At 51.2% G+C, this 14,403-nt stretch overlaps 1 protein-coding gene across 1 annotated transcript; it reads left to right on the top strand.

Annotated features, from left to right (window-relative positions):
• The first annotated feature begins 875 nt into the window (after positions 1 to 875).
• EIF3K (eukaryotic translation initiation factor 3 subunit K) lies at positions 876 to 14,403 on the top strand. The gene is made up of 8 exons (XM_059151625.1): positions 876 to 1,033; positions 2,028 to 2,126; positions 6,207 to 6,327; positions 7,618 to 7,692; positions 10,014 to 10,080; positions 10,166 to 10,243; positions 12,257 to 12,382; positions 14,334 to 14,403. The coding sequence occupies exons 1-8, from the start codon at positions 975 to 977 to the stop codon at positions 14,363 to 14,365; spliced, it is 657 nt and encodes a 218-aa protein (XP_059007608.1). The 5' UTR covers positions 876 to 974; the 3' UTR covers positions 14,366 to 14,403.

Consider the following 14,403-nt stretch of genomic DNA (forward strand, 5'->3'; position numbering starts at 1 on the left):
CCCTCCCGTGTCCTGGGCGGTGGCTTAAAACCACAGTTGAAACTCTGCTGAGTGTTTGAGGGTTTACCGCCGTCGGAAGATGGATGATAGGCCTGCCCAGGAGTACCCATGCCCTGGACATGCCCGTTCCCTAGGGTACATATATACACTTGGCCGTATCCACCAATGTACCCACTGTGCGCAGATCAGTAGACGCGCAAATGACTGGATACCCGTGTGCACACATGTGCTATGTGTGTGCACATATCTCCATGGATATACCACATGCTTGTGCATTCGCGCCTAAAATGTGCAGAAGGGCACTCGCCTTCTCCCCCAAGACCGTAGAGGACTGAGCGCCAGCCAGCAGGTTACCGGAGCCCTTCAGCCCAGCGTGCCCGTGCCGGGTAGAGCATCATCACAACCTTACGGGTCCCTAGCCCTAGGGTTGGGGAGGAGTGTGGGGACGAGGTAGAGGATCCCAGAGTTCAGGATCCTGCTTCAGAAGCCGAGGCCTGGGGCAATGGGGACCTCAAAGGGCACTTCCCTAAGGAATCTGGCCAGGCCCAAGTTAAGGTATACTGCGCGCTCCCCAGCACGGATTTGTGAGTTCACGATCGCGCGCAACACGAAGCCCGCAAGCCGGTAGGGGGTCTTCCAGCCGCGGAGTTCACACACACGTCCCTGAGGGGCTAGGACACCGTACGCGAGGCCCGGGAAAAGCCTCGCCCCGCCTCCTCGCCCCTAACCGGGCGCCTGCGTATTGGACTAGATGAAGCCTTTTTTCACGCTGTGGGTCCGGGTTGGGGGGAGCGTATGCGCACGCGTCAACTTTGCGCCCGCCGGGAAGAAAGTCACGTGGCGGCCGCCGCAAGGGCGGCGAAGAAGACGACGACGTAGTTTCCGTTTCCACCACCTCTTCCTCTTCCGGTCCTCGGGGAGGCTCTACCGGCTGGCTCTTCGGCTCCGGCCCGGCGTGGGAGGCGACATTCGTCATGGCGATGTTTGAGCAGATGAGAGCGAACGTGGGCAAGTTGCTCAAGGGTATCGACAGGTCTGAGCCCGGTCGGAGGGAGCGTTTCTGGTCAAGCGGCGTGGTGGATGGGATTTTCTAGAAAGCGCAAGGGTTGATTAGCATCCTGGACTTGCCCGGGAGTAGGTTTTCCCATTCGCCCTGGAGGGGGATGTGTGTAAGGAGACGGCACTGCAGGGGGCTACGGACATGAGACAGCCCTGCCTACCTCAGAGTGCTCTCACTTTTTTAATTGCTTTAAGGTCTTTCTCTCTGCTGCTCAGCTTTCTCTCTCACAGCCCTTCAGTTTCTTGTGACTCCGCTCCTCAGCCTCTCATAGTGTGCGTCAGTGCCTCTTCATCTCTCTCTCTCTCTTTTTTTTTTCCCTCTCATGCTGTTCATTGGACACATGTCACTGAAATTCTGTCCGCGCTGGGCAGTGCTGGGGACCAGAGGTGACCAGGACAGTCCCAGGCCGTGCTTCCAGGGGGTTCCCAGTTCAGAGCCCAGACAAACCGGGCAGTAGGCAGTGATAGCCTGAAGTAGTCAGGGCTAGGATGGGGGAAGCTAAGCACGAAAGGATGGGACTAAACCAGTGTGGGGGTCTGGAGCAGGGAGGAGGGGTGAGGGGCAAAGATGCCCAGGAGGCCAGGTGTACAAGTTACAGTGACTGATTGGCTGAGAGGTGGGGGGATAGCCTAGAAAAGTCCCAGGAGTCTGATGGGTGGGGGTGGGGTGGTTCAGAGCATTTTTAGGTCTGTAAGGTGGGTAAGTGTTATTAGAGGTTATAGAGCTGATTTAAGAGTAAGTGGCCAGTGCCAGAGTTCTCCCCTAGCTGCCCTGCCTCCATAAAGTGACTGGCCTCAGCTCCTTTTTCGTCTCTTTTCTCCTGTCTGGATTCTTCTATAGAGGTTATAGAGCTGATTTAAGAGTAAGTGGCCAGTGCCAGAGTTCTCCTCCAGCTGCCCTGCCTCCATAAAGGGACTGGCCTCAGCTCCGTTTTTGTCTCTGTTTTCCTGTCTGGATTCTTCTGTAGGTACAATCCTGAGAATCTGGCCACCCTGGAACGGTATGTGGAGACACAGGCCAAGGAGAACGCCTATGATCTGGAAGCCAACCTGGCTGTCCTGAAGCTGTGAGTGTCTGCCTCCATCCCCACCTCCAGGCCTGCAGCCATCTGGGGCAGGGGGGCACTCTCAATATTGGATGAGGCCAGAGTTGGGCTGGTCTTTGGGATATGGCTTCTCTTGGTGTGCACGGCCAGGAAGCCAAGGGAGTTGGGGCAGGAGAGATGGTTTTTAAAAATTAATTAAGGGTTATATGTATAGGTTGGTACAAAACACTAAATCCTAGTTAATTAAATAAGTACAAGTGAGAACCCATGTGAACACCACACTTACCACAAAATTGAGTGTTGTCAGGGCCCCAGGCCCCTTGACTTGAATACTTTGTGCGAGTCACCTCACCCCCCACCCTTGTAACCACTTTTAGGCTCTCATGATCTGGTTTTTTGTTTGTTTGTTTGTTTTTGTTGGGGTTTTTTTTTTTTTTTTTTTTTTTTTTTTTTTTTTTTTTTTTGTCATAGAGAGAGAAGCGAGAGCAAGCACAGGCAGACAGAGTGGCAGGCAGAGGCAGAGGGAGAAGCAGGCTCCCTGCCAAGCAAGGAGCCCGATGTGGGACTCGATCCCAGGACGCTGGGATCATGACCTGAGCCGAAGGCAGCCACTTAACCAACTGAGCCACCCAGGCGTCCCGTGTTTTTGTTGGTTTTTTTTTTAACCAGCTTTTTCCACGTTTTATTTAGTTTAGTGGAAGGCTAGAAAAGACTGGGTTGATATGTGACTGGGTTGATATGTGCTTTTTTAATCCAGAGAACAGCATAGTAATTTAACATACTATTGATCACGTTGTATACTCAAAGTTGACAATGATAGACTGGTATGTTGAGAACATTAGATCTGGGGCGGTGGAAGTACCCTGTTCTGTGGCAGTTTCACTAAATGCAGGAGTGTATTTAATGCTCACTGGCTCTCTTATGTCTTCAGTAATATGCCAAGATTTCCAAAGCCTCCTTAGAAATATTAGATCGACTTCCACTTTTCTCACTTCTCACTGCCTCTATGTTCCCCATTCAGCCCTAATTCCTATATATCATGGAAACTCATCAACACAACGTTAAAAAAAAAAAAAAAGAAAGAAAGAAAGAAAGGGATGAAGGAAAAGAAATGCTTCAGACTGAATGTTTCTATTTAAAGAGGTCTGGAATATTTATTTTTCCTATCAAAAGATAAAATGCGTGTAAAACAAAGCAGTTTCTGGTCTGTGTATTTTTTTTCCTATCTTCCCTATATCTTGTCTGTTTTCTCATTTGAGCTATTTAAAAAATATAAAGAGAACCCGGAGACAGAGCCTATCTTAGGCAAAAGGAGAATAAATCATGAACATGTGTTCTATTGTAAAATTGTCAGGCTCCAGATCTGTCCACTGGCTCCTAGCATAGCAACATGAACATTTTCATATAACTAATGAGGGACAGAATTTTTTTAATGATTTTCTTACAATTCCAGCACATCAATTGATGATTATCTGTGTGTTCATATCCCAGGTATATATTAAGTAGAAGTAAGAGAAGTAAGTACCTAAGCTACATGCCCGTGCCCAACTACAAGAGGACCAGAAAACACACAGAGGGACACAGATACCTGTTGGGCAGTAAATTCTCTGCCAAAATTGTCACTGCCCGACAAATATCCACGTCCCCCTGTACGCTTTCCAGTCCTCCTACAACTAGGCACAGGCATGCAACTGGGCTCTGAGTTAAACTGGAAAAAGGCCCTCTTGTGTTGAAAATTTTACAAGCTTGATTTCATCTCACAAAGGGTTCAGTAGGCCCACAGATCCAGCCTATGAGATCGTCTCAGATTCTGAATGAAGAGTTAGAATAAACATTTTTGGCCACTGAAAAATCTCTACATTGCCTCTATATGTTTGGAGTAAGAACTGTTATGATAGGAAGATGGGACAAGGGGCGCCTGGGTGGCTCAGTGAGTTAAAGCCTCTGCCTTCGGCTCAGGTTACAGTCCCAGACTCCGCTCACCAGGGAGTCCACTCCCCCCCCCTTTCTTTCTGTCTACTTGTGATCTCTGTCTGTCAAATTAAAAAAAAAAAAAAAGATAGGACAAGAGAAACTCCTGGACCTTCCCCTTACCTCCAAAACAGTAAACAAAAGGTTGTAATATTCCTTGGTGTCCTTTTTTATGGCTTCTTTACAAGTCAGGCTTTTGGTAGAAGGTAAGAGCAGAAGCTTCAAGGTCTCTTGAGGCATAGAATTAGAAGTCTCACAGCATTACTTCTGTGGCATTTTGTTGCTTAAAGCAAATGACAAGGCCAGTTCTGATTTAAGGTGGGGGAAGAAATACAATGCTACTTCACATGAAGAATGGCAAGATTCCATTGCCAAGAAGTGTCATATTGGGTGAGAAAGGAATCCATCAAAATCCTTGAGGAGAGGGGTGCCTGGGTGGCTCAGTGGGTTAAGCCGCTGCCTTCGGCTCAGGTCATGATCTCAGGGTCCTGGGATCAAGTCCCGCATCGGGCTCTCTGCTCAGCAGGGAGCCTGCTTCCTCCTCTCTCTCTCTTTCTCTTTGCCTGCCTCTCTGCCTACTTGTTATCTCTCTCTGTCAAATAAATAAATAAAATCTTTAAAAAAAAAAAAATCCTTGAGGAGAAACACAGGCAGCAACTTCTTCTAAGTCTCCACAACTGCATGAGCCAATTCCTTAAAATCTCTCTCTTTCTTCTCCATATCCTGTTGGTTCTGTTCCCTTGGAGAACCAAGACTAATAAAGAATATAGATGACCATTTTACTAAAATCATTAGAGGATTGTTGGCACAGTGGGAACAATGAGCTCTTAGGGTGATCCTTGAGTATCTCAGAATTGACAGGTCATGGGAACTCTTCTGCAACCTCTCCAGCTATTCGTTATCTCTTTCATTGAACGTATCTCTCTGCTCTGGCACATTACGGTGTCTGGTAAGAGGGGCCCGTGTAAATACACAGCCTGGGTTCAAAAGCAATTGGAACAAGTTACATGTTGGTGGAGGTCATAGAATCTCGTGATCTGGTTTTATGTGAGTTTACCACACATGCATGTGTCCTGAGGAGCTTGGTTTGGGTTTGCCTGTGTTGAACTTGACACAAACGTAGTCCTACAGCATGAGCGTTTCGGCATCTGGCGTCTTGCACTTTGCTCCGGGTTTGTGAGATGGATCCATTTTTCCTGCGACTGCAGCTTTGTTTTTTTTTTTTTTTTAAGTTTTTATTTATTTATTTGACAGAGAGAAATCACAAGTAGACAAAGAGGGAGGCAGAGGTGGGGGTGGGGGGTAGGGTGCAGGGTCCCTGCTGAGCAGAGAGCCAAATGCGGGGCTCCATCCCAGGACTTAGAGATCGAGACCTTGAGACCTTGAGCAGAAGGTAGAGGCTCAACTCACTGAGCCACCCAGACGCCCCCTGCAGCTGCAATTTATTGTCATTCTTGTGTAGGGCTTCCTGTGCGATTGTCTAAACCACCCGTTCTCCTGTGGATGGAGACCTTTGCATTCTATCCCCCCACTCCGTGTCATATTGACATGCTGTCAGCTGTGTAATTTTTATATGTTGTCTCAGTTTGGAGGTCTATAAAATGGCGATAAGAACATTTGTATTTGTGGGGTTGTTTAGATTGTTAATGGCGCAATTGCTGTTTAGTGAGGGCTCATGGTGCGTTAGCTTCTGTGCTCTAAGGTTTGTGGGTGTTAAGTCAGATGCCATAGTGTCTTTTTGAAGTAGACAGGGTTGTTACTGCCCCTTCTTTTGAGGGAGGGGACCAATGACACAGAGAATTTCAAAGAGGTAGTCCAGGATCACTTTTGAGGCCAGTGGGAACCCAAGCAGTCTGGCTCCAGAGCCTCTACCTCTGCTGCAGACTGTACTTCGTATTCATTTACTTGTGAACCACTTAACAGCATCTGGCTTATGGGGTGGCTGGGCGGATTAACTGTCCCCATCTATGGAATAGGAAACTAGGTCAGGGAGGTTAAGGTCACAGAGCAAGAGTGCTGTGATTGGGACTGGAGCCCAGGTATGTCCAACTCCTGAGCTCTGGGCCACAGCACTGGGCCTCAGGTACCTGAAGAGGCTGCTGAAGCTCTGTCTCTTTTTCCCCTTCCCAGGTACCAGTTCAACCCAGCCTTCTTTCAGACCACAGTCACTGCCCAGATCCTGCTGAAGGCCCTCACCAACCTGCCCCACACGGACTTCACACTGTGCAAGTGCATGATTGATCAGGCACACGTATCCTTCCAGTGTCATGGCGGGTTGTGCGGGGAAGGGCTGGGGGCAAGGTAGATAAATTCCCCAGGTCAGCGGGCTGTGAGTTCAGCTGCAAACTCAGAGCGCCTCCTCTGGGCTTGGTATTGTGCTGGGTGGGACATTTGGGGGGCCGGGACAGGCCTGGCCCCTGCCCTTCCAGAACTCACCATGCAGTGGGGGATAGAGGTCCTCTTGTCAGTGACGGCCTACAGTCTGGGCTTGGGGTTCGGAGAGGCCAGAGGAGGCCCCTGATCCTGTTTGGATGTTAGGGAGGGCTTCTTGGAGGAGGGGACGTCCAAAAGATGAGCTAAATGGAGTGTTAAGGAAGGGTGATCTGGGCGGAGGTAAGGAGGTAAGAAGGCCTGGAGAAAAAAAATAGAAGAGGTCAGTGGTCTTTCAGAGGCAGGAGAGGAAGTTTGGTGCAGCCTCACCATGGATTGCAAAATGCAATCTGGTCAGACTCAGAAGGGCACCAGGAAGCTGTAGAAGGCTTCAACCTCAGAGTGAGGGCGCCCGAGTGGCTCAGTCGGTGAAGTAGCTGCCTTTAGGTCCTGATCCTGGAGTCCCAGGATTGCATCCCAAGTCGGGCTCCTTGACAAGCTTGGCAGAGTCCCTCATCCATGCTCTGGCACTCAGTCCCGATGCTGTCACACTTAACCTGCCCATCACTTACGCAGTGAACCCGCCCTGCCAGGTGGGTCTGTGGGAGTGTCTGCCTTTTGAGATCAGCCCCCCTCCCTAGGAGTCTGTTTCGGGGGCTTTCTAAATAAAAGAAAAAAGAAGATGTACCATTCGCTGTTAAAAGTACGAAAAGCATACAGTGGAAAGAGACAAGGCTTCCTCCTTCCCCTGCCCCACAGCCACTCTATTCCTCTGCCAGGGGGCAACACTTGTTTGCCATTCTTGGGTGCCTTTCTGGAGATACCCTATAGACAAATGAGTACAGGTGTGTGTGTTCACATACGTGTGTGTGCCCCCCCAACACACACACCAGTCCCCCACCCAGATGGTGGTCTCTTATGCGTGTTGGTCTGTGTCTTGCCTTTTCACATCCCAGTGTGTCTTGTTGCCTCTCCACGCCGGTTCTCTAAGAGTTGGCTCCTCCCAGAGTATGGACAGGCCAGTGTTTGGCTTCGTGGCTCTATTGCTGGCTCGCCTGTTGTCTTAACTGTGCTGCAGTGAACAGAAGGTGGGCAGGGAGAGGTGGTCTGGGACTTAGCGGCAGCCCCCTGAAGCTCAGGGCTGTTTTCCCTTAACACATTCTTCTCTTAGCAAGAAGAACGGCCAATCCGACAAATTTTATACCTCGGAGACCTGCTGGAAACCTGCCACTTCCAGGCCTTCTGGGTAACTTGGCTGCGGGGCCAGGGTGGGCGGCTGGGCTGAGCTGAGCTGGGACAGGCGGCTGAAAGGAATAGCCGTGCCCATTTGCTGTCTGCTTGCATAACTGGGGGCGATCCCTGCTCAGGGCTTTGCGAGGGTGACTGCGCGGACTTGTCATCCTCGCACTGAGCCAGGACGCCCACATTGTCCCTTGTGCCCCCAGGTTGGGGCATGTGTGCACACACCCACGTCTGTTCTTCCTCCCAGAGTCCTCCAGCTTCTGTATGCTCCTTCCCTTTCGCTCTTGAACTGGAGCCCCACCCTCCACCTCTGCCAAGGGTCCTTCTCACCATCATTCCCAGACCCGTGTCTCTCCCCCCGAAACCCCTTAGCCCTGCAGCTCAGGTGCATTGGACCCCCAAGGGGTTTAAAAAAAAAACAAAACAAAAATGAACCTTCACTCCAGCCCCGAGTCTGATCTAATCAGCCTGTGTGTGGTCCAGGCTTTGGGATCTGAAGCAGGTGTTTCCGATGCTCAGGGAAGGTGGGGAGCCGCCGCCCGGCACCCGCCTTTAGCAATAACCGCTCCTTCTTCTGCCCATGAATGCCATATGTTTCTACCCCCGACCACTTCCTCCTAGCTTCCCAGCTCACCCCGGGAGGTCTCCAGCCTGGCGTCCATGGGCCTGACCAGCAGCCTGGGTCCTCCATTGTGCTTCGTCTGTTAGCAGAAGTCTGCATGGGAGACCCTGTGAGAGGCCAGGAGAAGGCCCGTCATGTCCTTGGGGCTTATCCCCTCCTAGCCCAGGGTCTCACTGCCCAATCCCAGCTCTTCACACCTTCTCATCCCCTCTCCTCCTTCCCTTGTCATCACAGCTAGTGCTCTTCTGCCTTGTTTTGTGGGAAAATATAAGCAGTTAAAGCAGAAGTCCCATGTGTACTGCTCTCAGCCTTGACATCTGCTGGCAGCTGACTGAATGCTTTTCTGTTTCAGACCACCCCTCAGCTGGTGCCCTGTTCCCCTTCCTTCTTGCCCACTCAGCGCCTCCCCCTCCTCTCATAGCAGCAGGCCTGGCCTTCCCTGATTGTTTCTGTCATCAGAGACCATGTCCACCCTCTAGTTTTCTTGCCTACAGAAGAGAACTGTCTGGACACCTGGGTGGCTCAGTCATTTAAGCATCTGCCTTCAATTCAGGTCAGGATCCCAGGATTCTAGGATCGAGCCCCGCACTGGGCTCCCTGCTCAGTGAGGAGCCAACTTCCTCTGCCTGCCGCTCCCCCTGCTTGTGCTCTCTCTCGCTCTGCCAAATAAATAAAAGTCTTTAAAAAAATAAGAAGAAAACTCTCCCCGAACCTCCCATCTTCCCTACCACATCTACCTCTTACCCTCTTTCTCTGTACCCCATGGAGTGGAAAGTCTCACATCCCAGGAAACCCCTCCATGTCAGGCAGAGTGGGACCATTGGTAATGCCGTTTGTGGGCTGGGCTGCCTGTGCTCAGTCTCTCCTCCTCTCCCTGCTCACTTGAAGCCGTTGTGTTCATTCCATTCAGGCGTTCGTGGCCAGCCCTCCATCCCCCGGTCTCCCACATGTATACAAGCGCATGCAAGCACTGTGAAACCCACACTGTCTGCCCTGTCGGCCACCTCTGATGGGGAGGGACACACACTGCTCCCTCAAATCCTTTTATCATTTGGCTCCCGGGAAAGTTACTGTCCTGTATATCCTCTGCGTTGTCCTTGTGGTTTTCTCATTTCCCACGCTAATGTCACAGGGAACCCTGCTGGGAAGGTGACTTGTGGACAGAAGCCTGAAGGGGTAGGGGTGCTAGCCATGGGGAAAGAGAGTTTGAGACCCAGCACCAGCCAGTGCAGAGACCTTAAGGTGGGCGGACTTGTGGTGTGTCTGGGGAGCAATGAGGAGGCCCCTGTGGCTGGAGCCAAGGGCTGAGTGGGAGGACGTGACAGGCAGAGCCTGTGGAGCCTTGTGGGTCATGGTAGGACACTTGGCCTTTTCTCCGAGTGAGATAGGAGCAGGAGGAGGTGGGTGAGTGCAGTTAGCTAAGTTTCTGTCTCTGTTCCCTCTTTGGGTCTGTGGTTTCTGCCTGCCTGATTCAACCCCCAGGGGTTGAATTTGATTTGGGGCAAGTCACTTAGCTCCTCTGAGCCTTGGTTTTTTCATCACTAAAAATGGGCAGAAAATAGTAACTTATGTCAGGGTCACACAGAGAAGAAAGTTGGCATGTGAGGTGAATGCCCAAATCGTAGCTTCTGTTGCTGACTTCATTAATGATGATGTACTTGAGGTCATTCACATTATTGGGAACGTTACCCTTTCCCTCACAGCAAGCCCTGGATGAAAACATGGACCTTCTGGAAGGTATAACTGGCTTTGAAGACTCTGTTCGAAAATGTAAGTCTGTCTCGGTGCCTGGGCTCCCCAGGGGGAAGGGGTAGGGAGTGGCCCTTTACTGTCTTCATTCTTCCCCCCACTGCAGTTATCTGCCACGTTGTGGGCATCACTTATCAGCACATTGATCGCTGGCTGCTGGCCGAGATGCTCGGGGATCTGACAGGTAAGGCCTCTTAGGGTTCCCAGTGCCAATCGAGGAGGTTAGGGGTGGTCAGGAGCCATGGTCCTCAGCCAGCTCCTCAGATGGGCCCATCCCTGCGCCAGCAAGTCAGCATTGAAGGTCCCGCCCAGCTCGTTACTGAAGGAGTGAGGGACTGGTACAAACATGCCCTTCCTTGGGGAGATCCTCCAGCATTTGTTTATTTTATTCTACGTGAGTCATTTGAATGCCTGCTCAGTACCAGGCTGTCTTGGGCCTTTGGTATGTAGCCATGAATGAGACAGAATGGCTCAGATTTGTTCTCAGGGAGGTAGCAAAACAGATGACAAAATGAGACGTGCAAGTGTAGTGTGCACTCACCCAGGACTGCTCCTGGGGCTTGGGTAAGTAGTGAGTAGTTGTGGGGGTTTTTTTGTTTGTTTGTTTTTTAAGATTTTATGTATTTATTTGACCAAGAGATCACAAGTAGGCAGAGGGGGACGGGGAAGCAGGCTCCCTGCTGAGCAGAGAGCCTGATGCGATGCGGGCTCCTCCGTTCCAGGACCCTGAGACCATGACCCAAGCCAAAGGCAGAGGTTTAACCCATGAGCCACTCAGGTGCCCCTTTTGTTTGATTTTTCAAGAGATCCTTCCAGGAGCACCTGGGGCACTCAATCAGTTAAGCATCTGATTCTTAATCTTAGGGTTGTGAGTTCAGGCCCCTACTTTAAAATAAATGAATAAATAAATAAAAGTAAAAGGTCCTTCCATTAAAAAAAAGAAGAAGAAGAAAAGAAGGGAAGAAAAGCATGTTTGTGTATTTGCTTGTTTTTGCAAAAAGAAACAGGAAGGAAATTAAAACTAAGGAAAATGGTTACTCCTTGGGAGGGCGGGGTGAGCACAGCACTGGGGAGTGGGGCTTTGGGGGTGAGATTTCAGTACCTTATTTGGGTAGTTTTGCCTTTTGATCTGTAGAGTGTGCGTGCTTGTGCTCTCTGTTGTTTAGCAGAAGCTAACTTTTCTTGGACAGTTTGTGTCAGGCTATACTAAGTGCGTTTCATCAGATAGGTGTTTTTCATATTTTTTTCTGAAGATTTTATTTATTTGACAGAGAGATCGATCACGAGTAGGCAGAAAACCAGGTAGAGAGAGAAGGGGAAGCAGACTTCCCACTGAGCAGAGAGCCCGAATGTGGGGCTCCATCCCAGGACCCTGAGATCATGACCTGAGCAGAAGGCAGAGGCTTTTTAACCCACTTAACCCACCCAGGCACCCTGTTTTACATATTTAAAAGGGAGATTAAGTCAAAAAGGAATCAACCAACCCTTAGGCTTGAGTCTAAAAAGAAGCAGACGAATTTATCAGATTGCTAACAGTCCCACAGGAGTTACCTCAAGCAGCAGGTTGTCTTCTGGCCGCGCATCCTTCCTGGCAGGTTTTTTTTAAGTTTTTTTTTTTTTTTTTTTTTTTTTGGTTAGAGAGAGAGTGCGAGCGCGCAAGCACAGGCAGACAGAGTGGCAGGCTAGAGGCAGAGGGAGAGCAAGGAGCCCGATGTGGGACTTGATCCCAGGATGGGATGCTGGGATCATGACCTGAGCCGAAGGCAGCCGCTTAACCAACTGAGCCACCCAGGCGTCCCAAGTTTTTTAAGAGCAAAAACAGCCTGCAAAGAAATTCCCAGCTGAGGCTCTGGCCTTACGAGTCGTGATAGCAAGGACATAATTTTAAAACCATTTCCAAGTTGTGTGGAAAAGCAGAGAAGGAAGTGTAGCACTGTTGGAAACTAAGGTCTGTGCTGGGAGAGAAAAGCGAGGGAGAAATGGAAAGGGGAGATAGGCCCTGTGGTGTCAGGGTGGGAAAGCCGACAGGCTCCCTCTGGCTGCCTCTCGGAGACCAAACCATGGAAACGCAAGCACGCGTGGCCGCAGGAGACACCTGTGGCCCCTGAGGCAGCCAGCATGGGGGCTCCCGGCCTTCAGCTGTGGTCCTGCGGGGGTGGGGTGCCTGAGCCGCCCGCCCGGCCCCTGTCCCCTGCAGACAGCCAGCTGAAGGTGTGGATGAGCAAGTACGGCTGGAGCGCTGACGAGTCGGGCCAGATCTTCATCTGTAGCCAGGAGGAGAGCATCAAGCCCAAGAACATCGTGGAGAAGATCGACTTTGACAGTGAGTGGGGGGGGCCCAAGGCCGCAGGCTATGCGTCTAAGGAGCTGCCCTGTGACGGGCCGGGGCTGGGGCCCCAGAAGACTTGGGTGGCTGTGGTCTGGTTCCGGATCGGGAACTCGGCATCCACCGGAGCCCACTGGCTTCTCTCACAGGGCTTCCTGCTGAGGGAGGTGGGGCAGGGGGCAGAGGAGTCCTTCCCTGGGACTCCTGGGGGCTCTGATCTCTTTGCGGTCTGTCCCTGGGGATGGCGCCTTGGCCCTGGTGTCTGCAAAAACAGGGACACCAGAAAGTGTTCACGGATTCTGGAATCAGGTAGCTATGTGGGGCTCTCAGTTCTTGGTCTTAGCTCTGTCACTTGGGGCCAGTGGTTTTACCTGTGCCTCAGTTTCCTCATCCAAAAAGTGGGGACGCTGGCAGCAGTCATTCTGACAAATACTATGTCGTTTCTGAAGCTTACTAAGTCGTTTGGTCCTCATGTGAACCCCATACGGGAGAGGATTATTATTGTATGTGACGAAACACCTGCACGTCTTGGAGGTACTGGAGCAGAGTGAGGCTGTCTGTGCGGAAAGCAGAGCAGAGAGCCACGGCGGTCCTCGGCTGAACTGGCCCTGCTGGTCCCTCAGCCGGGAAGGGAGTGGGATAGCTGTGCAGTCAGCCCTCTGATCTGCACACCATGCGCGCGTCATCGAGGGAGTGAGAACCTGGGGCCAGAGTTCAGCCACTCCCTCACGCCCTGGGTCTCCTCCCCCACCCTCTAGTCTGATTCTGGGGTTGTAAAGCTGTGTCTTGGCCCAGCGTGGTTTCTCACTACAAACCAGCTCATCTGGAGCTAAACTGTGGAGCAGGACTTGGTGGGCCCCTTTGCACGGGGGGTGTCTAGACCCGCACTGTAAGCGAGAAGTGCCCCCCTCCCGCCCCCGTGTTGGGTTCTGGGGAGAAGACCCTGCCGCATAGGGCTCTCCTGGGGGAGATACAAGGCTGCGCTTAGTGTGTCTTGCAGGTAGCTTGTGGAGAGTGTTGCTGTGACGGCGGTGAGAGGAGCAAGAACTGACTGCCAGGTGTTCTGAGCAGGTCATGTAGTCCTAGGACCCTGTGGGGTCCATGCCTCATGCAGGCGGGAAAGCTGGAGTTAATGAGCTTGCCTAAGGTCACCCACCTGGTACTAGGCAGAGCTCTGATTCCTACATAGGTCTCCTTGCTCTAGAGTCGAAATTGGGTTTTTTTGTTTGTTTGTTTTTGTGTTGTTGTTGTTGTTTTTTTTTTTAAGATTTTATTCATTTGTTTGACATAGACACAGGGAGAGAGGGAACACAAGCAGGGGGAGTGGGAGAGGGAGAAGCAGGCTTGCCACTGAGCAGGGAGCCCGACACGGGACTCGATCCCAGGACCCTGGGATCATGACCTGAGCGGAAGGAAGACAGTTAAAGACTGAGCCATCCAGGTGCCCCCAGAGTCGACCTTCTTTACTAGCGCCCCATACTGTCTTTGTGGGGTGCCTGGCTGGCTCAGTCTGAAGAGTGTGCGACTCTTATTCTTGGAGGTCTTCAGTTCAAGCCCCGTGTTGGGGACAGAGATTACTTCAAAAAGAAACAAAACAAAACAAAAAATCTGATTTTAAGGTGATAAGGGCCCAGAAAAGTTTTGTGATCTGCCACCCCTAAAGAATTGTGGGTGCCATGGTTGGTGGCTGGAGGTTGGTTTCTCCTTCTTTTTTTAAGATTTTATTTATTTACTTGACAGAGATCACAAGTACACAGAGAGGCAGGCAGAGAGAGAGGAGGAAGCAGGCTCCTTGCCGAGCAGAGAGCCCCATGTGGGGCTCCATCCCAGGACCCTGGGATCATGACCAGAGCTGAAGGCAGAGGCTTTAACCCACTGAGCCACCCAGGTGCCCCTAGGTTTCCCATTTTCACCATGTTGACCTGCTCCCCTCTTCTCTTCCCAACAGGTGTGTCCAGCATCATGGCCTCCTCCCAGTAACTGGGCCAGCCAGTGTTGAATAAAGATTTGATGACTTA

The sequence above is a fragment of the Mustela lutreola genome, chromosome 16 (assembly GCF_030435805.1).
Source record: "Mustela lutreola isolate mMusLut2 chromosome 16, mMusLut2.pri, whole genome shotgun sequence".
Lineage (NCBI taxonomy): Eukaryota > Metazoa > Chordata > Mammalia > Carnivora > Mustelidae > Mustela > Mustela lutreola.

Bases quoted from the DNA above. Each gene is read 5' to 3' on its own strand.
- EIF3K (XM_059151625.1), top strand. From the start codon at position 975: ATGGCGATGTTTGAGCAGATGAGAGCGAACGTGGGCAAGTTGCTCAAG. The intron at 6,328-7,617 runs GTATCCTTCCAG...TTCTTCTCTTAG, and splicing joins GCATGATTGATCAGGCACAC to CAAGAAGAACGGCCAATCCG. The intron at 12,383-14,333 runs GTGAGTGGGGGG...TCTTCCCAACAG, and splicing joins GGAGAAGATCGACTTTGACA to GTGTGTCCAGCATCATGGCC.